Below are 24,039 nucleotides of genomic sequence, written 5' to 3'. Positions count from 1 at the left end.
ACCCTTAAGGTAATTTTCAGATTTTGGAGAACACTTTGCATAAAAATTACTGCATCCATAACACATGGTATACTCATGTCATCAGTATTCAGAAATATGATACTCCAATATAATTGTCAGTGCTTTTGAGAAGAGAGTATTTCTCTGTGGATCTGTGTATTAGTTTGCTCAGGCCGCCATAACAAAGTAACACAAACTGGGTGGCTTAAATAAGAGAAATTTATCTTTTCACAATTCTGGAGGCTAGAGGTCTGACTGAGATCAAGGTGTCAGCAAGGTTGGTTTCTCCTGAGGCCTCTCTCCTTGGCTTGTAGACAGCAGTCTTCTCCCTGTGTCCTTACATGGCCTTCTGTCTGTGTGTGTCTGTGTCCTAATCTCTTCTTAAAGGGACACCAGTCATTTGGATTAGGGCCCACCCTAATGACCTCATTTTAACTTATTACCTCTTTAAAGATCCTGTCTTCAAATAAGGTCACATTCTGAGGTACTAGGGGTTAAGACTTCAGCATATGAATTTGTGTGTGAAGGGACACAACCCAACCCATAACAATCTGTTAACTTGGCCAGCGTATTATCCTGATCTTTTTGTGGTTCCCTTCCTCACAGAGGATGTCAGCTCTAATGCAAATCAGGAGTGTAGGTAGGCCCTTCAGTTTTTCTTTTTGTGAAATTTCCTACTTGATTTTCTTTTTGCCTTATCCAAGAATGGCTGAAAGTCTTATAGATTTCTCCATTACATAAGATGCTAATGAGGTATAGTATGCTATTAATTCTACATGATATGTGTGGGGTAGTTTTGTTTTCACTTTAAAACAGAAATAACATTTTAGTTAACCCTTCTTATTTAAAAAAGGTAATGAAGCTTAGCTTGCTTTTCTTGAAGTTAGTCTTTAAAATTTTTTTATTTATAAAGGGAAACAAATTTTTTTCAATAACTGGCTTTAAGACAAAATTGGAGTTTTAACTTTATAAAGTTATGTTCAGACTTGGTAGATTTAAGTGAAGACTGTAAATTGATTTTAATTAATGTGAAAAAAATTTGTAAGCCAAAGCAATATGAATGAAAATATGGCCTAAGACACAATTTTATGTAAAACCAAGGGACATGATTAGGCTTAAACATGGGCCTCACAGCTATAAAACTACAATATACAAGTTCTTAAAAATCTTTTTTATAGGCCTATATCCATAAAAAGTGTTACTTTCAAAACTAAACATATGGAATGATATACTTCTTTAGTGTTCAATTTGTGCTTGCTTTTCGCTGTACAAATACTCAGTTCAGAGTTGAACTAAGCACACACAGATTTCATTTTCAACTGAGATGAGATGATTTATGTCCTTGCCCTTGATGTTGGTTGAATAGACAAAGCTTGCCTGCACATGTAGGAAGATGAAACGGCAGCAGCACAATGTGCGCTGCATTTCTATGAATGGTGGGGTTTTCTTCCTTACGGAAGTCTGGCACTTATCTAGGACTGAACAATAAATCACACCTTGAATGTATGATGAGGCTGCAGCTTGCACAGCTCTTTCTCTTGACTCAGTGTCAGATTCTCAGGCTGAGCAGGAGGAGTCTCTCACCCAGCCACACTCTTGTGTTGAAAGGAGCCAAAATACTGTTCAATCTTGTCCTGCTCCTCTCCCACGTCAGGCGGTTTTCTGTGAGCCTTGGAACTTGCCGATATCCTTTCTCGCTTTCAAGCACAAGCGGCAGTGGGAACGTTTCAAGATTTCCTTTTTTTTTCCTTTTAATTGAGATAAAATTCACATAGCATAAAAATCCCCATTTTAGTGTACAACTTTGTGGTTTTTAGGACATTCTCAGTGTTATGCAACTATCTCCAAACTCTGTACCTCCCCATTCCTTCCTCCCCCAGCCCCTGGCAACCACTGTATTACTTTCTGGCTCTATGTATTTGACTATTTTAGGCATCTCATATAAATTGTATCATATAATATGTGACTTTTTAAAAAAACTATTTATTTTTAGTGTGTGATTTTTTGATCTTTTTTCTCTTAGCATGTTTTCAGGATTCATCCATGTTGTAACATGTATCAATACTTAATTTCTTTTTTTGGCTGCAAATATCCATTGTATGATATACAACAGTTTATTTATCCTTTCATCAGTTAATGGACATTTGGGTTGTTTCCACTTTTTGGCTACTATGAATATTGCTGCTGTGAACATTCACATACAAGTGTTTGTGTGGGCTAGCTGTATTGCCAGCATGTCGTTGTCAAGCCTTTATACATCTGATTGCCACCTGTAACATTTTAATGGATAACAAGATTCAGCCAATTTGTTAATGTGTTTCTTTGAAAGAGTGGGAGGCATACTGCTTCATGATAAATATACTAAAGGACATTTTTTTCACTGTTCCCCATTTAATGTTGCAAAATTGCTTTTATGTTTACTTCTTTGTGTTTATATGTTACCTAAATTATTTCCCGTTCATGGTCTTGCTTTCATTTCATTAAAGTTAAAATTCAGTGCTTGTAATATCCTTGAATTCTAATATGTATGTGTACATTTATTTTAAATTATTTTTATTCATTTTTTACTTTTGGTAGGAGTCATTTTGTTTGTTTCTGGGAAAAGTAAGATTTTTTTGTTTGTTTGTTTTTTTCCTAGAGCGTCCCATACCCTTTGATTATATGATGTATGAACATCTTCAGAAGTGGGGGCCACGAAGGGAAGAAGTGAAATTCTTTCTTCGACATGAAGATTCCCCAACCGAGAGCAGTGAACAAGGTAGATAAGTGCTTTTCCCCCATTTGCTAATTTTTGCCATAAAAGTTAATTTAAACATTAAATTAATTAAAATTAATTTAAGAATTAACAGGAATAAACATTAAATTATTCACATGATTTTCCCCCCTTCACTTACAAGTGGTGAGAGGGAGAGTTGGTATCTCACAGGGGTTTTTTTGACTTCTGTTATTGCAGTTTATGATTATTTTACACTTTCAGCCTCCTCCTCAGGATCCTAAGTCAGTCACGTAATGCACTGAAACATGTAAGGGGACCTGCTGTTCAAAGGGATTGCTTTTGATAAATATCATATGGATGAAATCTCTAGATTTTAAGAATAAATGAAACCATGAAAAGATCATAAAAATTCTGGGAAATATATATATATTTATATAGTATATATATGTGTATATATACACATATATGTATATGGAGAGAGAGAGAGAAAAACAAGAACAAGACCTAAGTGGGGAGTTCTCTGGTGGCCTAGTGGTTAGGATTGCAGGCTTTCACTGCCACAGCCTGGGTTCAGTCCCTGGTTGGGGAACTGAGATCCTGCAAGCTGCGCGGTGCGGCCAAACAAAAAAAAAAAAAAAAAAAAGAACAAGGCCTAAGTGTAACTAACTCTAAACCATAATAGAAAAGACGAACCAAATTATTAAAATAAAAAAACAAAAAAAACCTCTTTGCATGGCAATAGCCACATTAAAGCAAGGTCAAAAGACAATATAAACTGGGAAACAGCATTTATAGCTCATATTGCAAAGGGCTAATTTCCTTTACATAAAATGATAAAAAAAAACAGTAAAAAAAAAAAAAATGGACAAAATATACAAACGTGAAGTTCACAGAAAAGGAAATATTCATGACCCAGAAATATATGAAAAGAAGTTCAGCCTTACTCCTAATAAAAGAAATGTAGGAAAAACACTGAGATACTGTATTTTACGTGTCACGTGGCCAAGATTAGAACATTTAATAACACAGTGTTGGCAAGAATGCTGAGAAACAGGCAGCCTTCCACACTGTTGGCAGCTTCTGTAGAGGGCAGTTTGGTGGTATCTATTAAGCTTACAAAAGCATGAAACCTTTCACCCAGCAATCTCACTTTTGAGAATTTATCCTAAAGCTGTGTCTGCACACATACAAAATGACATCTACATAGTGTAGCTCATGGGCACTGCTGGTAGGAGCAGCCTTCAATGTCTCCAGGGGCGTTGGCTGAAGAAACCGGAGTACATCTGCTCTGTGCCCTGTCCGAAACCACTTCCTGGACTTGTCACTTGAATAAGCACAGTGTACACACGTGCTGCCTCCTGTGTAACAAAGATGAAAGAGTAATGACGTATTCTGTGTTGGCTTGTGTGTATGAAATATCTTTGGAACGATAAGTAAGAAACTGGTAACATGGCTAACCTGGGGGGAAGGCTGCTGGGTAGGGGAAGGAGGGAGGGAAAATTGGTCATTTATATCTTTTGGTTCATTTTGAATTTTTAAAAAAAATTTATTTATTTTATTTATTTATTTTTGGCTGCGTGGGTCTTCGTTGCGGTGCGCGGGCTTGTCACTGAGGTGGCTTCTCTTGTTGCAGAGCACGGGCTCTAGGCACACGGGCTTCAGTAGTTGTGGTGTGCAGGCTCAGTAGTTGTGGCTCGTGGGCTGTAGAGCGCAGGCTTAGTAGTCGTGGTGCATGGGCCTGGTTGCTCTGCGGCATGTGGGATCTTCCTGGACCAGGGCTCGAACCCATGTCCCCTGCATTGGTAGGCGGATTCTGAACCACTGCGGTGCAGTGAAGCCTGTTTCCTTTTGAATTTTGAACCATAGGAATATACTACTTTTTAAAAAAAATTTTTATTGGAGTATAGTACATTTACAATGTTGTGTTAGTTTCAGGTATACAGCAAAATGAATCTCTTATACATATACATATATCCACTCTTTTTTAGATTCTTTTCTCAAATAGGCCATTACAGAGTATTGAGTAGAGTTCCCTGTGCTGTACAGTAGATCCTGATTAGTTATCTGTTTTATATATAGCAGTGTGTATATGTCAATCCCAGTTTCCCATAAACTACTTATTTTTGAATTAAAGTTTAAAATAAGGGAATCTTTTTTTTTGGAAAGCATATACACTGTGCAGTTAAGAAAGAAACCTTTGTTATTTAACAGTGATTATGGATTACTTCTGGTATTTAAAAAAAAATAAACAATGAAAGGACATCCTTTTGTAAAAAGAAGATTCTTTTATTACAAGTTATCCCTCTTTATTTATTTTTTGCCGAGCCACATGGCTTGTGGGATCTGAGTTCCCCGACCAGGGATTGAACCCGTGTCTTCTGCATTGGAAGCACAGAGTCTTAAGCACTGGACCGCCAGGGAAGTCCCTAGTTGTATTTTTTTATAATACCTATTTATTTATTTGGCTGCTTCAGGTCTTCGTTGCAGCGCGCGGGTTCCTCGTTGTAGCGCGCGGGCTTCTCTCTAGTGGTATGCAGGTTTTTCTGTCTCTAGTTGTGGTGCACGGGCTCCAGGGCGCATGGGCTCTATAGTTTGTGGCATGCGGGCTCTCTCGTTGAGGCGCACAAGCTCAGTAGTTGTGGCATGCGGGCTTAGTTGCCCCATGGCATGTGGGATCTTAGTTCCTTGACCAGGGATCAAACCTGCGTCCCCTGCATTAGAAGGCAGATTCTTTACCCCTGGACCACCAAGGAAATCCCTGTATTTTTAATTAAAGGATATTTTGCCACTAGGATGAGCTACCGTCTGCTTTAAAATCATCTTCCCGTAGCTGTAAATATCATGCTGTTTTTCACAGTGCATCATTACTTCTGGTTTTTATTCCACTGGGTGTTGGTCATCTGGAGTCAGGAGACCAAGGCTCCAGGCCTAGCTCTTCATCCATTTCTACCTTAGAAAAGGGCCCTGCCTCTCTGGACGGAATCCTGAGGAGGATTAGACTAGCTGGCAGTTAAAGTGCTGTTCTAGTGCTAAGAACTTACTTTAACTCTCTACCTGAGTGCTCCAAATATTTATACCCTATACTCAAATTAGAAGTTTTATATTTTACTTTAATCATTATAATATATGTACATAACCCTTACTGTCTCAGGATGGTGGAGTGGGGGGAAGGTCTTATATTGTTCTCACTCTATAAAGTCTGGAAGCGTTAGGGATACTTGAGAGAACTGTCTAGAGTCACAAGGAAGGGGACAGCACTGACCTTCCAGTTGACGTTCATCGTCACACCGGATGCTGCTCAGTCTTGTTGTGCTCACGTGGCAAGTACACCTGAGACAGTGGAAGAGCCGGGTGCTGGGCTGTGTGAGGTTAAGGAGACAATGCGTCCCAGGGGGATGGGGCTCGAGACGAGGGCCTTGAAGAGGGAGTCGGACCTGGAGGGGAGAGTACAGAGCTGCTGCACTGAAGGCAGGGGACCAGGATGAAGGAGGCTCCGAGGGGAGTGGTGCCAGGGAGTACACCTTTCTCGACCCAGGCTGGTACAGAGGGTTGGTCAGGATTGGAAGAACCAAATTCATCACACGACTCTCATCACTTTTCACAACTTTCAGCAAAGTCCCTGCTTCCCTATTTAATACTCCTCAGCTTAGCTTTGATGGCATTTGTAATGGGACCCTGCCCATCTCCTCAACCTGTCTCTTCTTTCTCTCTTCCACCATATTCTTTGTTGCATATGCATTCGCTGTCGTGCCCTAACTCACAGTTCCATCTTCCTCCAGCTGTGATGCTCCACCCTCCGCCCTTTTCCCTCTGCCTGTGCTTCTGCATGTTCTGCCTCTCTCTCAGAGCTCAAGAAGAAAGGTGGCAGGTAGAACAGCTCTCATTGGGTGCTGTGTTCCATTTTATTTCTGTTCACTGAACTTCTCCTCCTGCTTATATTCTAATCAGCCAGAGGTGAAGATCCAAGACGCATGTTTCCTCTCTGCTCCCCACAGAGCTGAGGACAAGCCAGTTGTCACCGATATATATTGTTTAAAAGGAGTTACATTTGAGTATTTATTGCCTATAGAACTATAAGGTATAACAAGAAGTAAAGGACAACCCTGACTTAAAAGAGTAGGAATTCTCTATATGGAAACTAGAGGAGAGTGTGGAGGACATGTCCTTCAATCACCTTGTATACCTGGGGGAACAGAAGCTTAATGTGTAAAGTAACTCGGTGCAGGTCATGTGCAGAGTGTAAGCTAGAATCCGGGGGCTGCTGTGATGGAGTTTGGAGTGAGGGCTCCTGGGTTCAGCACCGGCCCTGCTGCTTACTCAGTTTGGACCTCGGGCAACTGACTTCACATCCCTGTGCCTCCGTTTCCTTATGTGCAGGGTACATTGGGTTGTGGTGGCAGTTAATGAGGTGTCCTGGCGATGTGCTCACTAAATGTCAGCTCTTATTATTATTTTCTGTCTCCAGAATGCAGGATCATCAAGTTTCTTCTTTACCATCAAAGATTAAGTGGCACTTGATATAATTTCAATGTTATGTGTTTTATAGTATTCTAATTTGATGGTTTGCTGTTTGCAAGAGGCAGCAATGATAGAATATTAAATTAACCCAAGTACCTTATTTCTTAAAAATTCTAATAACTAAGAATTTAATTTACTCTGTAAACTGATAGATGCTATAGTCTAGGATGTGTGTATGCGTAATTTCTGCTAATAGGAAATATAATAGCTGTGATGAAATGGCTATTGTATATTACGCGACTGTGTTCGGTTGCATACTCTGTCATTCCCATTTATTTAATCGCATTTTTCATTATCACCTCCCTAAGGGCCCTTTACTGGATATTGTATTCTTACTTGCCCCTGTCTTCCCCCTATCAGATGTACTGTATGTCTGTTTATGTACCCAGTAGCTTTGCTTTATACATAAAAAGAGTAAGTTTTTTTTAAAATAAATTTATTTATTTATTTATTTATTTTTGGCTGTGTTGGGTCTTCGTTGCTGTGCGCGGGCTTTCTCTAGTTGCGGCGAGCGGGGGCTACTCTTCGTTGCAGTGCATAGGCTTCTCATTGCAGTGGCTTCTCTTGTTGCGAAGCACGGGCTCTAGGCGCACGCGCTTCAGTAGTTGTGGCACGCGGGCTCAGTAGTTGGGGCTCGCGGGCTCTAGAGCGCAAGCTCAGTAGCTGTGACGCATGGGCTTAGTTGCTCCGCCGCATGTGGGATCTTCCCGGAGCAGAGCTCGAACCCGTGTCCCCTGCATTGGCAGCCGGATTTGTAACCACTGCGCCACCAGGGAAGTCCAAGCTTTAATTTTTAATAAAAATTAATTGTGGTAAAATATACATAACGGAGAAGAAACTCTGAAGTCTAGCTGTGGGCAAAGAGGCACCACTGGAAGGTATGCTTCTTCTCGGACCCTCCCTGCGGTCAGGGATGCTGCAGCTCCCACCCAGCCTCCAGTCTGGGGCGCAGAGTCACTCTCTGCACGGGGTGCAGCTGGTCGGAGGCTCAGAGCTGACCGGGAGGTAGCCTGTTCCAGCCAGCATTTCATCCAGGACCCAAGGGGGCTCCAGGAACCGGGAGGCGAAGGCCCAGGTCTGAGGACTGTGTCCTCAGGTCACAGAGCAGAGGAGGCCCAGGCAGTGCCAGGAGTCAAGGTGAGGTTGGCAGGGGACAGGCCGCCCAGGAGGAGCGCCCCTGTGAGGCCCGAGAGCACCCCTCAGAAGAAGACCTGCCCATGGTCCCCATATGTCACCCCTGCCCACACTCCTGTTGGTGGCCCGACCCCAGTCATCAGACCCCTGGTCCAGATGAGTGAGCTCCGCAAGCCTGAGGCAGACCTTCAGGACCCAGTCCAGGCCCAGGGCCCGGTGGAGGCGCGGCTGTTCAGGGCTGAGGGGGAGGAGGCTGCATCCCCCTCGTCTCCCTCCTCCCCAGTCCGCGCCCCCCCCCCAACCCAGGCCGAGTCCTTGTCCCAGGAGGCACTTGATGTGATGATGGCTGACCTGGTGGGGTTCCTGCTCCTCAAGTATCGCACCAAGGAGCCGACCACCGAGGCGGAAATGCTGAATATGGTCCTCAAAGACCATCGGGACCACTTCCCCGTGGTCTTGAGCCAAGCCTGCGAGTGCATGCAGCTGGTCTTTGGCGTGGATGTGAAGGAGGTGGACCCCAGCGAGCACACCTATGTCCTGGCCCCCACCCTGGGCCTCACCTGGGATGCCATGCTGACCGATGGGCAGAGCGTGCCCAAGGCCGGCCTCCTGGTGATGCTTCTGGCTGTGATCCTCCTGGAAGGATCCTGCCTTTGAGGAGGAGGTCTGGGAAGCACTGAGCGTCATGCGGGTGTATGCAGGGAAGCAGCACTGCATCTGTGGGGAGCCCAGGGAGCTGCTCACCAAAGTGTGGGTGCAGGAGGGCTACCTGGAGTACCGGCAGGTGCCCCACGGCGACCCCGCCCGCTACGAGTTCCTGTGGGGTCCCCGGGCCTACGCGGAGACCAGCAAGTGGCAGGTCCTGGAGCATCTGCTCAGGGTCAATAGCTTGGATCCCAGGTCCTTCCCATCCCTGTGTGCAGAGGGTGTGAGCGATGAGGAAGAGGGGGCCTGAGCCAGAGCAGCAGCCAGGCTCCTTCCAGGCCCACGTCCAGCAGCTTCTGTGGGGCAGGAAGGGAGGCCGATCCTTCGCTCGGAGTTTGAAGAGGGAGCGGTCAGCCTTCTAAGTAGTGAGGGCCCGGGAGAGCTGGGGGAACCCGGTGTGCAGCATCTTTGGGTTCGTGTTGTGTATGAGGACATGGAATTTCATCTCTGTTTTCTTTAGGAATTCTTCAAATATTGTTCCTTTTAAAAGAAGCCTTAATAAGCTTCGGTATCTAAGTTTGTGAATGACATTGATCACACATGTATTTGCGCTAATTCAGTTCGATGACAAGAGTTCTGCTATTTTGTAAAACAAATTGTAAGATTCCCATATTATTTTGTGATCCTGAACAAGATAACATGGCATTGGAATATGAATCTCTTGGAAATGAGAAAGAACTTTAGAATAAAATTGATGGGGTCAAGAAAAAGAGAAAGAAAAGTAAAAGTTAATTCTAAAAAAAATACACACACACACACACACACACACACCGTAAAATTTACCATCTTGACCATTTTCTAAGTGTTAGAAACTTTTTGATATAAAGCAATTTCAAAATTCTGAAATAGAATATTAGAAAAAATTTTCATTTAAACAACTTTATGTAAACAGGTTGATTATAAGACATTTTTTCAACTGTACTAATTTTTGAGTTGTCCAGCCTGGTATTTTATACTTGTGTTCAATAAATATTTGAATAAGTGAAGAAATGATAAAATATCGTTTTTCTAGTATGTCTTTTAGTAAGTTTGGCCTTCATTTCTCTAGGTGGCCGTCAGACCCAAGAGCAAAGAACTCAGAGAAATGTAATAAATGTACCTGGAGAAAAACGCACTGAAAATGGGGTAAGTAATAGTGAATTAAATTGAAAAATTTTAATTGCTTTTTATAGGTACTAATGAATTGGGGTTATAATTTATTTTTAAAGAATTAATTTTGGGGTAGTGCTAACCGAAAACAATAAAACAGCCAGTTATTTTACCAGCAAAACAAGTTGATTTGGGAACAGTGAAGAATTGCAATTCAGGACCCGCAGCTCTGGACAACCACATCCCAGTCCTCTAAAGCAAGAGGAAGCTTTTTTTTAGAGGAGAAGAGGAAGTTGGGAGGGGCTGCTGTCAACAAAAGGTCTGTTGGAGGAACCTGCGAGTTTGAAATATGGTGGCTTTATATTGGCTGAATTGTTGTCAGGCAAGGAGGAGATTGTTATTCCTGCTGCTGGTGGCAGTAGAGTGGTGTTACTTCCTCCGGGGGTGCACAGTACGTCTCTTCCTGTTGGAGTCTGCGCCGGTGTCTAGTGGTACGTGTGTGAGAGCTCCACGTCGTGGCTTCCCAACTCCATTTTCCTGAGGTTGCCCTTTATTTTCACAGAAGTTGTCATTTCTGTTGAATATTTCAAACATTTTTATGAAGTTACAAAGCGGCAGTCACTTGAGTGGTAATGGTTTTATCAATCCACACCATGGCCCATGCACTGGATGGTCTCAAGCAGAGCAGTGCCCTCCATGCCCATTACATGTTGCTGCCCACGGCATGTCCTGGAGCAGCAGCTGCGTGCCTCTGTGCTCATGACAGTGGCCTATCCCCAGGAAGCAGATGGTCTAGTCTCTAGACTAAAAGATGGGCAGGCAGACTTGCTTTGTATCTTCAGTGTTGATGTCTTGATCCTTGTGTCAGGTCTTAAAAGACAAAGCAGCTGGTGGGTTGAAGTCTTCATAGGTGCCTCCAGGAAAGAGAACTTCCTTTATCATATGGTGTAGAGTTGGAGAATAGGCCTAACATTGATTATAGGTGAGGAAGTTTATCTAAGTAGAAGGGTTCTTTTTTCTTTTTCTTTTTTTAATATTTATTTATTTTATTTGGTTGCACCGGGTCTTTGTTGCAGCAGGTGGGCTCCTTAATTGTGGCTTGCAGCCTCCTTAGTTGTGGCACATGGGCTCCTTAGCGGTGGCATGCGTGTGGGATCTAGTTCCCTGACCAGGGATTGAACCTGGCCCCCTGCATTGGGAGCACTGAGTCTTATCCACTGCACCACCAGGGAAGTCCTAAAGGGTTCTTTTTAAGAAATAACATGTTAAAAGAATGAGCAGAAATGAATGAATGAGAGTGAATGAATGAGAGAAAAAGGAAGAATGAGAAACTTTCACCATGGTCTTTTCTGGAAGTTTTAGTAATAAGTTTTCCAAATAATTTTCAGGCTGGAGAATTAGTTTCTTTTTCTGGCTCTGCCACTAACTAGGTGTATAGCCTTGGGCGGATCACCCCCTGGCATGTGCTTGGCACAGCTATACACTGGAAAAAGCACAGGCCTGGAGTGTGGAGGGCCCGTGCTCAGACACGGCTTCAGAACTTTCTAACAAGCTAAGTCTGAGCAAGTTACTTTGCCTCTGTACTTTCCAACTCGCTATTATTGACTTCCGATTTTATTTCTTTTATTGGCTACCATTGTGACTTTAAATGATATACTTAAGTCTCTATTTCTTTGTATGATCAACTTTAAACCATGTCTCTGGACCTCCCTTCTTGTAAGATGAGGGTATTAGCACCCCCTCCCTTTTTTCTGTCTCCCCTTCCCTCCTGTCCTACCTTCCAGCTTTTTCAGCTGTACTTTTTTTTTTTTTTTAATTTATTTATTTTTGGCTGTGTTGGGTCTTCGTTGCTGCGCACTGGCTTTCTCTAGTTGCAGCAAGTGGGGGCTACTCTTCGTTGCAGTGCGCGGGCTTCTCATTGTGGTGGCTTCTCTTGTTGCGGAGCATGGGCTCTAGGTGTGCAGGCTTCAGTAGTTGTGGCACGTGGGCTCAGTAGTTGTGGCTCGCGGGCTCTAGAGCACAGGCTCAGTAGTTGTGGCACACGGGCTTAGTTGCTCCGCGGCATGTGGGATCTTTCCGGACCAGGCATCGAACCCGTGTCCCCTGCATTGGCAGGCGGATTCTTAACCACTGCGCCACCAGGGAAGCCCTCAGCTGTACTTTTATGTTGTCAATGTTGATAATATTTGTGTACTTTTATCTAAGTATAGTTAAGACTTTATACCTTGTATATATATTGGTTATAAAGCTGAAAACCATTTAATGGTGTTTATTATTTTAGATTTTTCAGATATTATCCACTGCAGAGCCAAGTGGTATACTAGATTATATTTTCTTCTTTTTGGTTCCAATGTCTTAATCCTTGTGCCACTCAAGGAGAACTATTCCTAATGTCAAGATTAAGGATTCTCCTTCCTTACCCTTCAATTTCTAAAGATCATTCCACAAATCCTCCTCTTATTCTTGCCTTCTGATATACTTGTCCACTCCAAATCTAGAGCCTTTGTGGGGTTCCGTCAGGCATATATGCTTCAGAAAGTCATAAGAAATAAAGGCCCAGGCCCCACTGGCAGAATTTTTGATTCAGTAAGTTTGGAATGGGCCTGGAAAACTCCCCATATGACTCTGTTGCCCTGCCAGGTTTGGGAACCTCCAGGTTACATGTACCCACTGTCGGAAGCATTCAGAACTTACCTGTACAACAGAATTTTGAAGATCCTTTTGAGTTCTAAGATTTCCTGGCCTAAACTTTAGGGAAGGGGAAGTAAATACGTTGAGTAGGCTGTGTGTATTGAGGCGGGGTATGTGCGCATATGATAAAGGGAAGGGACTCCGGAGGAAAGGATTCCCTTCCAATAATGTAAGAAGGTGAGTTTCGATGTTTTGATGTGATGGGTCTGTGATCTTTTCCAGGATGAAGTTGTTTCTTGTTAACATGGAAATGAAGTTTACATTTCAAGAGCAACAAAACTGAAACCTGAAACCAAAATTAAAAATGTGTTTGTAGCCTTTACATGAGCTTATAGTTAGAGGAAGGTAGAGAGCTAGCGAGGAGGTATAACTCTGTGCTAGAAGCATGACATCTAAGATGTTACTGTGTTTTATGGCACACACACCTGCCTTTTAAGCCTAATAATATATTACCTTTGTGAAGTACTTTATTGTCTACAAAGCACTTTTACATGCATTTTTAAAGTTAATAAGATGTTGAAAATGTCCTTCTCCAAAAATGTTTTTGTGTATATCCTGGATATAGAATGGTGGCACACTGAACCGTCTGTCTGTGGGCTGCAGCAACCAGGAACAGATCCAGCAACCTGTGGGTTGGAAGAGAAGGACAGGCTGCTGATTTGGTGTGATGCATGCCCATTAGCAGCTGCTGAGGCAGGAGGCTGGGAAAGTTCTGTTCTCCCAAAATTGCAGGTCATGAAGTCAGGTTGTCTAAGAAATAAAGGCCCATGGGCTTCCCTGGTGGCACAGTGGTTAAGAGTCTGCCTGCCTATGCAGGAGACATGGGTTCGAGCCCTGGTCCATGAAGATCCCACATGCCACGGAGCAACTAGGCCCATGCGCCACAACTACTGAGCCCACGTGCCACAACTGCTGAAGCCCGTGCACCTAGAGCCCATGCTCCGCAACAAGAGAAGCCACCGCAATAAGAAGGCCGTGCACCGCAACGAAGAGTAGCCCCCGCTCACTGCAACTAGAGAAAGCCCGTGCGCGGCAGCAAAAACCCAACACAGCCAAAAGTAGATAAATAAATAAATTTATGTATTAAAAAATATATATATAAAGGCCCAGATCCCATTGGCAGAACTTTTGATTCAGTAAGTGTGAGGTGGGCCTGGAAGACTCCCCATACGACTCTGTTGCCCTGCCAGTTTGGGAACCTCCAGGTTACATGTACACACTGTCGTAAGCATTCGGAACTTACTTGTCCAACAGAATTTTCAAGATCTTGTTTAACTTTATGGTATAAAGGCAAATTGATTATTCTCATTGTGTATGCCTGTATCAGGGGTCCCAAGACCACCCCCGGTGTTGGTGATTTGCTTGGAGGACCCACAGGACTCAGCATTATGGTTGTGCTCGCGGCTGCAACCTCCTCCAGTCAGGGAACACAAAGCAAGAGCATCAAAGGGAAGAGGCACACGGGGTGACGTCTGAGGAGACCAGGCTCCCAAGAGTCCGCTCCCAGTGGAGTCACACAGGATGCACCTAATTCTTCCAGCAGCTGATCGTGACATGAGTGAAATGTCTGCCAGGGAAGCTCATCAGAGCCCCAATGCCCGGGGTTTTATTGGGAGCTGCTCATGTGGGCAGCCTCTGTCTAGCAACCACCAAAACTCCTGACTCCCAGAAGGAAAGCAAGCATTTTACTTAGGTGTCCTGAAAGTATCTATACTTCTTTTCTGTTTTCTCAGCCAATCAGGCTAAATCTGAGTCCGTTTCTGCTTTATTCCTGTACATCCACTAAGTTGCCAAGGCCAATTGATCCTACCCCCACCCCCCATATTTTCTTCTAAGAGCTTTATAGTTTTAGCTCTTATATTTAGGTCTGTGGTCCATTTTGAGTTAATATTTGTGTATGGTATGAAGTAGGGGGGCCAGATTTATTCTTTTGCATGTAAATATCCTATTATCCCAGCACCATTTGGTGCAAAGACTATCCTTTCCCCATTGAATTGTCTTGGCACCTTTGTCAGATCAATTGACTGTATATGTGAGTGTTTGTTTCTGGAAGCATTTATTATTAATATGGTCACTTAGTCTCCTTGTTTTCCATATGGTACCCAGGACTCAGCTGGGACTGTCATCTCCCAGGCCAGATAACGTTTCAGTTGTCTAGAGAATAAATTTGTAGACTTCTGCCAGGGTAGGAGAGAGGTGGTCACCTAGATCATAGAGTTGGGGAGGAGATCTAGGGATTTTACTGCTTCTTAAATATCTTTCACTCAGTTTGCTTTATTTTAGGTGCCTTACATTTCATCCCCCTTTCCAGAGATACATAGTTTTGCCAATTCCTGAGCCCTTTGAAGGTTCTGTGATGTAACTGGTTTCTTCATCCAGTTTCACCTCCTCTCTCTTGAGGTCTGTCTCAGATCTACTAGGTCAGTTACTTCGCATCCATTCTCCAGCTTCCAGACATTCTTGTTGTCTCCATTCCTGTTATCCTGTTTTTGTGGTGTTATATTATTTGATGTCAAAAATCCCTTTACTATCATATAGTGGTTTTGAGATTTAATGAAATTAGGATTAAATAATTCTCTGTTTTGAGTAGAAGAACTAAGTGTGCATTTCTGTTAATTTCTCCTGTTGGGATTTGTTGAACTTACTGATTCTGGGGATTGGCATCTATCAACCTAGCTGGAAAGTTCTCTACTGTTATCTCTACAGGTATTTCTTCTTCCATATTCTTTTTTCTTCTCTGGAACTTTGATTAGACATGTTATATCTTTCATTTTATCCTTAATTACTCTTATATTTTCACTTTCTTTGTCTCTTTGTACTGTGTTCTGGATAACTTCTTAAGATACAATTTTTCAGTTAATGAATTCTGTCTTTCACTGTGTTTATTTGGATGTTAGTACATATAATATCCTTTTAGTGTTACTTGTTATGAAAAGACAAGGCACAGTGTGGGAGAAAATACTTGCAAATACTATACCTGATAAGGAAATATATTCAGAATATAAAAAGAAATCTCAAATCTCATTAATAAAATAAATAACACAGTTTTAGAAGAAGCAGGCAGAATATTTGAATAGATGCTTCACTAAAGAAGGTATGTGAATGTCAAGTAAGCATGTGTAAACATGTTCCACATCATTAGTTTTTAGGAAAATACAAATTAAAACCACAGTGAGATACTGCCACGCATCCATCAGAATGTCTAAAACTAAAAAGACTGGTGATAGCAAGTGCTGGCAGAGTTGTGGAGAGCCTGCGAGAAACACACACGGCTGCTGAGAATGTAAGTGGTGTGGTCTGGAACACAGTTGTACAGTTTCTTTAAAACTTGAACATAAATCTGTTATACGATCCAGCAATTCTACTTCTAAGTATTTACACGAGAAAGGAAAGCAGATATCCATATAATCTTGTACATGAATGTTATAGCAGTTTGATTTGTGGTAGCCAAAAATCTAGAAAAACCCTAATGTGTGTTAACAGGTGAATGGACAAAAAAACTGTTATATCCATACAATGAAATATTCCTGAGCAATAAAAAAGAATGAACCGGGCTTCCCTGGTGGCGCAGTGGTTAAGAATCCACCTGCCAATGCAGCGGACACGGGTTCGAGCCCTGGTCCGGGAAGATCCCACATGCCGCGAAGCAACTAAGCCCGTGTGCCACAACTACTGAGCCTGCGCTCTAGAGCCTGCAAGCCACAAATACTGAGCCCACGTGCCACAGTTACTGAAGCCCGTGCACCTAGAGCCCGTGCTCTGCAACAGGAGAAACCACCTCAATGAGAAGCCCGCGCACTGTAACAAAAGAGTAGCCCCCGCTTGCTGCAACTAGAGAAAGCCCGCGCACAGCAACGAAGACCCAATGCAGCCAAAAATAAATAATTAATTAAAAAGAAAAAGAAAAGAATGAACCACTGCTGCATATTACACCATGGATGGATCTCAAATCATTACGCTGTAAGAAAGAAGCCAGACAAAAGAGTACACACTGTATAGTTCCATTTATATAAAATTAGAGAAAACGTAAACTAATTTCTAGTAACAGAAAGTAGATCAGCAGTTGCCTGTGGACCTGGGACCTGGGAAGGGTGGCGGGAGGTGGGAGGGAGGGATTACAAAGGAGCACAAGGAAGTTTTAAGGGTGACGGGTTTGTCCATTTTCTGCATTGTGGTGATAGTTTCATGGTGTGCATGTTTGTCAAAATGTGTCAAATTGTGCACTTCCGATATGTACAGTTTATTATATGTCAACTACAGTAAAGTGGATTTAAGCAGTCATTAAAAATTTTTCAGTTTAGAGGTTTTAGTTGGTTCTTTTCCACCTCTTCTTGGTTACTCTTTGGTCATATTTTAAGCTTCTCTTATTTCTTTAAACACACTAAACATAGTTATTTCATATTCTGCAACTAATAATTTCAGTTTCTGCATATGTCGCTTCTACTGGCTTTAAGTCATGGTGTTATGATCTTTGTGTGCTTTGATTTTTGACAATGAGCTTCTCATTTTCCTTGGAACTTGACCTGTGCATTTTTTATTTTTATTTTTTTTTTGACCTGTGAATATTTTTAAGGTCTGGATGAAGGTGGGATTTTCCCAAGTGGTTTGCATTTGCTTTGGTCAGTAACTGGGCGTGCAGATAGACTCACTCTGTGGTCCCCTTTGTGGGTCTTGAAGCTTACATGAGGGCTGTCTCGTGTTTACGGATTCTTAGCGGGGTCGTCCCCCTCCACTCAGACTGTGATGGAGAGAGGGCAGATTTCTCCTGCTCGCATCTGTGGGTTTGAGGGTGTTTCTCATTCACTCTCACGCTGAATCGGGGTCCTGGATGTGTATGGCATCTTCTATTGGACTCTCCACCCTGGGTTGGTCTCATCTTTCTCTCTCTTTTTTTTTTTTTAAATCCGAAATGTGTTTATTGGGATGGTTTTCTGTTCTTCTTGATTCAGGGTGCTTTTAGTGCTGCTTCTGTCTGAAGGAGCATCCTTCTGTAAGCCTTGCTTTTCCTCTTGTAGGCTGGCAGAGGACAGTAGAGCAGCCGCCACACAAAACTACTGTTTGTGCATGGCTAGAGACGGTTGTGATTTTATAGCATCCTGGGCATTTCACATCCATGAAGTAGGAATTGGGGCTCTGCACCAGGCGCTTCTTGCTGCGTTCCTCTTCTCTCCTGGAGAGGGATGAAGGAGGTCCATTCCAAGAGGCGTGTTCTCGGGGGGAGGTCGTCACTACCGGAAAACCGGCTTTCTCTCTTAGTGCCAGGCTTCAGCAGCTCCAGAGGGCAAGTCTCCAGGTGGGCATAAGCTGGCTTTGATATTTCCTCAATGCCCAGAGCTTCTGCTGTCTCTTTATTTCAGCCCCTGTAGCTTCCTTCCTTGCTGTGTCAACTCGGTGGTGCTTTTAAAAATAGGTTTTTATGTTTTATCTTTTAGTTGTTGCTATCAGGAGTGTAGCTCAGCGTGTTTTGTGGGCCACATTCTGAGAGATAGAGAAGTCACCATAGTGCTCAGCTTGTAGCACTCGTGTGGGGTGTAGTTGGTTTCTCTTACTGGTGTTCATGCTCCTTGGTAGCCCTATTCTCCTGTTGATCTTTCTCGCCCCAGCTGCGCCCAGCCACTTGCCTTGGGTATAAATGTGGTTAAACCAAACTGAACTGGTATCAGTGAATTTTAATCGTATGAGTGATTCACATATAGGATAAAATAGCATATTGTAGTAGTATTGCAGGGGGTGGGAGCCAGTATATGCTTTAGATATCTAATTGACTCTTATTAATTTGTGAGACTTAGTAATTTTTGGAATATGAAATACACCATTTCCAGAGCACAATGAGATGTTAGAGAGGTTCAATTTTACTGAATATTTTATGTGATAAAAATAAACCTACATGTTTATAATGTACCTTGATATCATTATCACTTACTTTTTTGTTTGCTAAATAAGCAAGTAAAAATACTCTCCAAACCTGAAAGTTTATAACCTTGCAGAGGTAGGAAAAAAGAGGAATGATTTAATGTTCTAGAATATCATGTGATTATAAACAGATTTTATCCTAATTATTTTGTCAGTTTTGTTTTAGGGATGTTTGTCATCTTTGAAGTGGCATTGTACTTGAGAATCCAGTTATACTTTAAAAAACTAGTTATAATTTTAAACCAATATCTTGTGATGATTAAATCACAAGATGGGATACTGGCTGTTAGGTCTAATTCTTCTTTATTTCTTACTTTTTAAATTGAAAAATAAATGTACAGAAGAATGTGTAAAACATGTATGGTTTAAAGAATTACTAAGCAGACACTCAGGTAACTACCACCCAGGCTTGGAAGTCCTCTTTTATTCTTTTTAAAGCAATTCTATCCAATTTATTTGTTTATTTATTTATTATTGCAGTAAGTTGATTTACAATGCTGTGTTAGTTTCAGGTGTTCAGCAAAGTAATTCAGTTATACACACACATATATATTCTTTTTCATATTCTTTTCCATCATAGGTTATTATAAGATATTGGGACTTCCCTGGTGGTCCATTGATTAAGACTCGGTTCTTTCACTGCCTAAGGCCCAGGTTCAATCCCTGGTCGGGGAACCAAGATCCCACAAGCTGCGTGGCACGGCCAAAAAAAAAAAGATGTTGAATGTAGTTCCCTGTATCCAATTTATTTGTATTTTAGATAGACCAAAGACATTATCAATGCAAGGTGTTTGGTGGTGGCTACTTGAAGTCTGCCTCAGATTTCACAGAGAAAGAATGGGTGTTTTTTGGAGAGAGCTGTGAAAACAGATAAACTATAACACAGTGTGAGGAGTGTGATGAGAGTAGGACAAGGCACCACAGTAACAGGGAGGATCAGATTAGCCTTATTGAGGTGGCGACCAGAGACTTCCGCAAAGATAGGGAGGAAGACGTGGGGCTGTGTGGCGGCAGAGAATGTAACAGCAGAGCCAGGGGACAGGAAGGTGGGGCGATGCTGAAGAGGGAAGAGAACTGGAGAACCCGCCTGGGGGTCTCAGAGCCTGGACGTGTCTTGTAGGAGGTTAAGTAAGAGGAAGACAGGGTCAGCTGTATCTCAGAAGGATCCCTGGGTGCCAGCGTGTGTGCTTGTGTGTCTGGGTGGAGGGTGGAATGGGACCGGAGGCAGGGAGTTTCGTGAGGCTTTGCCAGCTCTACTTTACAGCAGAGTCACAGCTACTTGAATCTCAGAGAGACTGACTTCCAGAGAAAATATTTGAAAATAAAAATGTCAAGGTTATGGAGATATAAACTCAAAAGGCATCCTGTTATCTGTAAACTACAACTTAAAGAAAATGTCACTTGAGATGCTAATGTAAACAAGAGGAGTTATTATTAGCTAACAGAATGATCTTTCTTTAAAGAAATGTTAAAAGAAACATTTGTAGGAGGACAATATTACCCTCCAAGAAAAGAAATTCCTTGAAAATCATCTTTCAAGAAAAATGATCAGACACGAGGTTTTAAAATTAGTTCTTCCGGGACTTCCCTGGTAGCATGGCGGTTAAGAATCCACCTGCCAATGCAGGGGACACAGGTTCATGCCCTGGTCCGGGAAAATCCCACATGCCGCGGAGCAGCTAAGCCCGTGCGCCACAACTACTGAGCCTGTGCTCTAGAGCCCGTGAGTCACAACTACTGAGCCCGCATGCCACAACTACTGAAGCCCTCATGCCTAGAGCCCGTGCTCCACAACAAGAGAAGCCACCGCAATGAGAAGCCTGCACACCACAACAAAGAGTAGCCCCCGCTCGCCACAACTAGAGAGAGCCCGCGCGCAGCAACGAAGACCAAACACAGCCAAAATTAAATAAATAAATTTATTTAAAAAAAAAATTAGTTCTTCCCCTTTTATAATTCATTTATGTCTGCTGACATGAAATTGTCCCAAGAAAGCCACAGATGACTTCCTCTGGAATAATAGCAGCAGCAATAGGCAGGCCTCCTCACCATCCTGCCTTCCTCCAGAAAGCCCTTCAGTGTCACTAGGCAGGTGTCATTAGTCTGTTTTGTCATTTCTCATAGTCTTCCAAAAATAGTTACCTAGAGTTCATTCTTCTCTGTATTTTTTTTATTATTCTATGCTAGAATCAAGTTATCTTTAGCTTTTACATTTTTCCCAGGGGGGGGAATGAATCCTTTCCTGTTAGATTGAACCATATGAAATTATTGATTTTGACCATTTTTTGATCTACAAAAATAGCATTTTCATATGATTCAAACTAATAATAAATCAATAAGTGGTGTCTAATGGAGTGTCTACCCTTTGATACAATAAATGATTGTTGGTTAGGAGCAATGGTAAGAAATGTAGCCTGGTAAGAAAAAAACATGAGGGCAATACCACCTGTGCGATGGAAAGAGCGTCTGGCTTGCTGTCAGGAGACTCAGGTTAAGATCCTGACACGGATACTGACCCAACCACAGGAACTTAGGAGAGCCGTCCAGCAGCTGCACAGAGACTCAGCTTCCTCATCCTAAACTAAGCTTATTTTCCCTCACAGAGTTTTCGTACACATCAACTAAGATAACTGTAAACTCAAGTATATATAAATGTCTGAGCAAGTGCTCCTTACATGTTGTTGAATCTCTAGAATTTCGAATCCATTAAAAAATACTGAGTTCTGTCCCATGTCTGGAAGTGATGTCAGATCCTGAGCGTCAGAACAGCTGTGTAAGAAATCCCTTAGATGATCAGGAAGAACTTCAGGAAGCAGATGGCATTGCCACTAGATCTTCAAGGATAAGGAAGGGTTTAGGAAGTAGGAGAAAGGCATTGTGGACAGAAGGAAGAATGTGAGCAAAAATATGGGGGTGGGAAAGGGTTGCTTGTGGAAGGGGGCGGCAGGCACAGCTGTGAGAGAGATCAGGAGCTGAGCCGCAGCTTCCAGTGGGCGAGGTGGGCTCAGGGTAGACACGGTGCGAGAGCCATTGATGAAAGTCCGGAGTTTAGGGAGGAAGCCCGAGTTGGAAGGAAAGGAAGGGGTTTGGTTTCAGACATATGGAAGTTGAAGTGCTGGCAGGGCATACAAACAAAAATGTGAGTTTGGCCATGGGAACTCTGGATCTAGAGCTCCTTTGGAGAGAGGCCAGGGGTGGATGGCTAGGCTCACCAGTGGGTTAACTGTGTTCTCCATATAGACTAAATACAAAAAGGAACTTGGAAGCTTAGGGAACTTACTTTTTTCCCAAATAATATTACAGTTATATTCTTGTCTGTTTTGTAACCAAAGATGAAGTTATTTGGTTGAGTATTAAAATCAGCATATCAGGATTAAAGCTGACATCTATAGTGGCCCATTAGCTGATAGGTGTTTAACTACTGACAAAATCCACTACCAAACAGTATACGTTAGGCATTGAGGGGAAAAGCAGCATTTATATTTAAAACCTCTGTTGATTGCCCTGTTATCTCACTCTCTTAAACATATGCTCATAAACGTTCTCTTCTTTGGATTGTGACAGTGCTGTTGGGAACAACCAAACTCTTCTAAGTAGTGCATGATAGAATGATAGAAGTCTATAGAGTCTTCACGAGATTTCACAGTCAGTGGATGTGGTGGTCTTTAAATATGTCTGCAAATTCTTTAACATGCCTCCCTTCAAAGGTGGAGCCTAATTCCCCTCCTCGCTGAGACTTAGTGACTTAGCTCCGAACAAACAGAACATGGGGAAGGTGAGGTCATGTGACTTCGAGGCTAGTTCATAAGGAGACAGCTGCTCCAGCTCTTTCTTGGATTGCTTGTGCTGAGGGAAACCAGCCACTGTGTCACAAGGACACTGGAGCAGGCAGCTCTGAGAAGGGGCCCACTTGGAGGAGAACTGAGGCCCCCCACCAGCAGCCAGCAGCAGCTTGGTAGCCATGCGTGTGAGCCATCTTGGAACCAGATCCTGCGGCCTTAAAACGGCCACAGCCCTGCCTGACATTTGACTCCATCTCAGGAGGAATCTCTAGCCAGAACCGACCAGTCATGCTGCTCGGGAATCCTTCACCCACAGAAGCTGTGAGCCATGATGAATGTGTACTGTTTTAAGCTCATACCAAGGCTAGGTGTGATCTGTTACTCAGCAGTAGAGAGCAGACACACGGCCTGTGAAATAAAGAAAGGGGGACTGTTGATTCCCAAACTGTTTTCACAGATATAAAATATATGAGTTGAACGCTGAAGTCATGATGATAGAAGCAATAACACATGAATTCAGCTGGGACATGAAATGTCATGCAATGACAGTGTGTCGTATTTGCGAAAGGAGGAGGAGAAGGCTTCACAGTAGGCATGGTTGGTGGAGAGGGATGCAAGAGAATTTTTCTTTGGAATGACTTTGAAATGTAAATTCTTCCTTTTATATAATTTTCTTCACCAATTTTTCAACTTTTGGGGATAATGCACTCAAACTGAACTTAAAGTTATAGGACAGGAAAGCATCTTTAGGGTAACAAAAGCTAAACGAGAGAGCACTTGAAAACAGATGGGGGAGGCCCTGTGCACAGTAGAGCAGAGGGGGTTAAAGAAGATGCCCCTCGGCCTCTTCACCAGGCGCGTGTGCTCAGAGCGCACGTGGGGACTCACCAGCCGTGACACTTGCTCTAGGGTTGGGCCACGTCCTATTCTCTGATGCGGAGCAGTTGGGGTGAGTAATTGGTGACTGTTTATTTGCTTGAAACTAATGTCACAATATCACTTCTTACAGAGCACTTAATGTGTTTTTGGATGTCATTATACCAAAAAAAAGTTGTCTGGAAAATAGTGTCATTTTTCTAGGAACTGTGAGAGTGAAGAGTCATTAACTGAACACATACTGTGCAAGGTGAGGAACGTTTTGTTTTCATAGACAGAAGTGCAGTCTTCGATGGTTTTGGCACGTATTGGAAAAACACATTCGGTGCATGTTGGCAGAACGTTTTCAATAGTACCTCAGATGAGACATAAAGCTAAGTCTTCTTACTAATATTTGGGAAGACTAAAAATCTACAAAACATATCATTAGAGGCTTAGGATGGAAGATGAGTGTATTGCATAATTGTCTACAATGGTTTGAGAAACTTTATTATATATTTTTAATAACTGAATTATTGTAACACCAGTTTCAAAATATATATGAAACACATTACCCGAGGAGACAAAAATACATTTGACTAAAGCCATGTTATCAACTGACTTGTGATCTAAAGC

At 42.6% G+C, this 24,039-nt stretch overlaps 2 protein-coding genes and 1 pseudogene across 3 annotated transcripts in view; 2 read left to right on the top strand and 1 right to left on the bottom strand.

Moving 5' to 3' along the window:
* PPP1R13B (protein phosphatase 1 regulatory subunit 13B) overlaps positions 1–24,039 on the top strand; it is an 84,038-nt gene that overhangs the window by 34,612 nt on the left and 25,387 nt on the right. For both annotated transcript variants that reach the window (XM_059915106.1, XM_059915105.1), the window contains exons 3-4: positions 2,639–2,758; positions 10,122–10,198. In XM_059915106.1, the coding sequence (XP_059771089.1) occupies positions 2,639–2,758; positions 10,122–10,198 (197 nt within the window). The remainder of the gene's footprint in view (positions 1–2,638; positions 2,759–10,121; positions 10,199–24,039) is intronic.
* LOC132360779 (melanoma-associated antigen 8-like) lies at positions 8,525–9,323 on the top strand. The gene is given in 2 exon segments (XM_059915876.1): positions 8,525–9,015; positions 9,017–9,323. Coding segments are annotated over 2 exon segments (798 nt in total).
* LOC132360852 (small ribosomal subunit protein eS27-like) lies at positions 17,810–18,048 on the bottom strand (annotated as a pseudogene).

Source organism: Balaenoptera ricei, chromosome 2 (assembly GCF_028023285.1).
Source record: "Balaenoptera ricei isolate mBalRic1 chromosome 2, mBalRic1.hap2, whole genome shotgun sequence".
Lineage (NCBI taxonomy): Eukaryota > Metazoa > Chordata > Mammalia > Artiodactyla > Balaenopteridae > Balaenoptera > Balaenoptera ricei.
The sequence above is the reverse complement of the archived record's forward strand: the minus strand, read 5'-3'. Positions and strand labels throughout refer to the sequence as shown.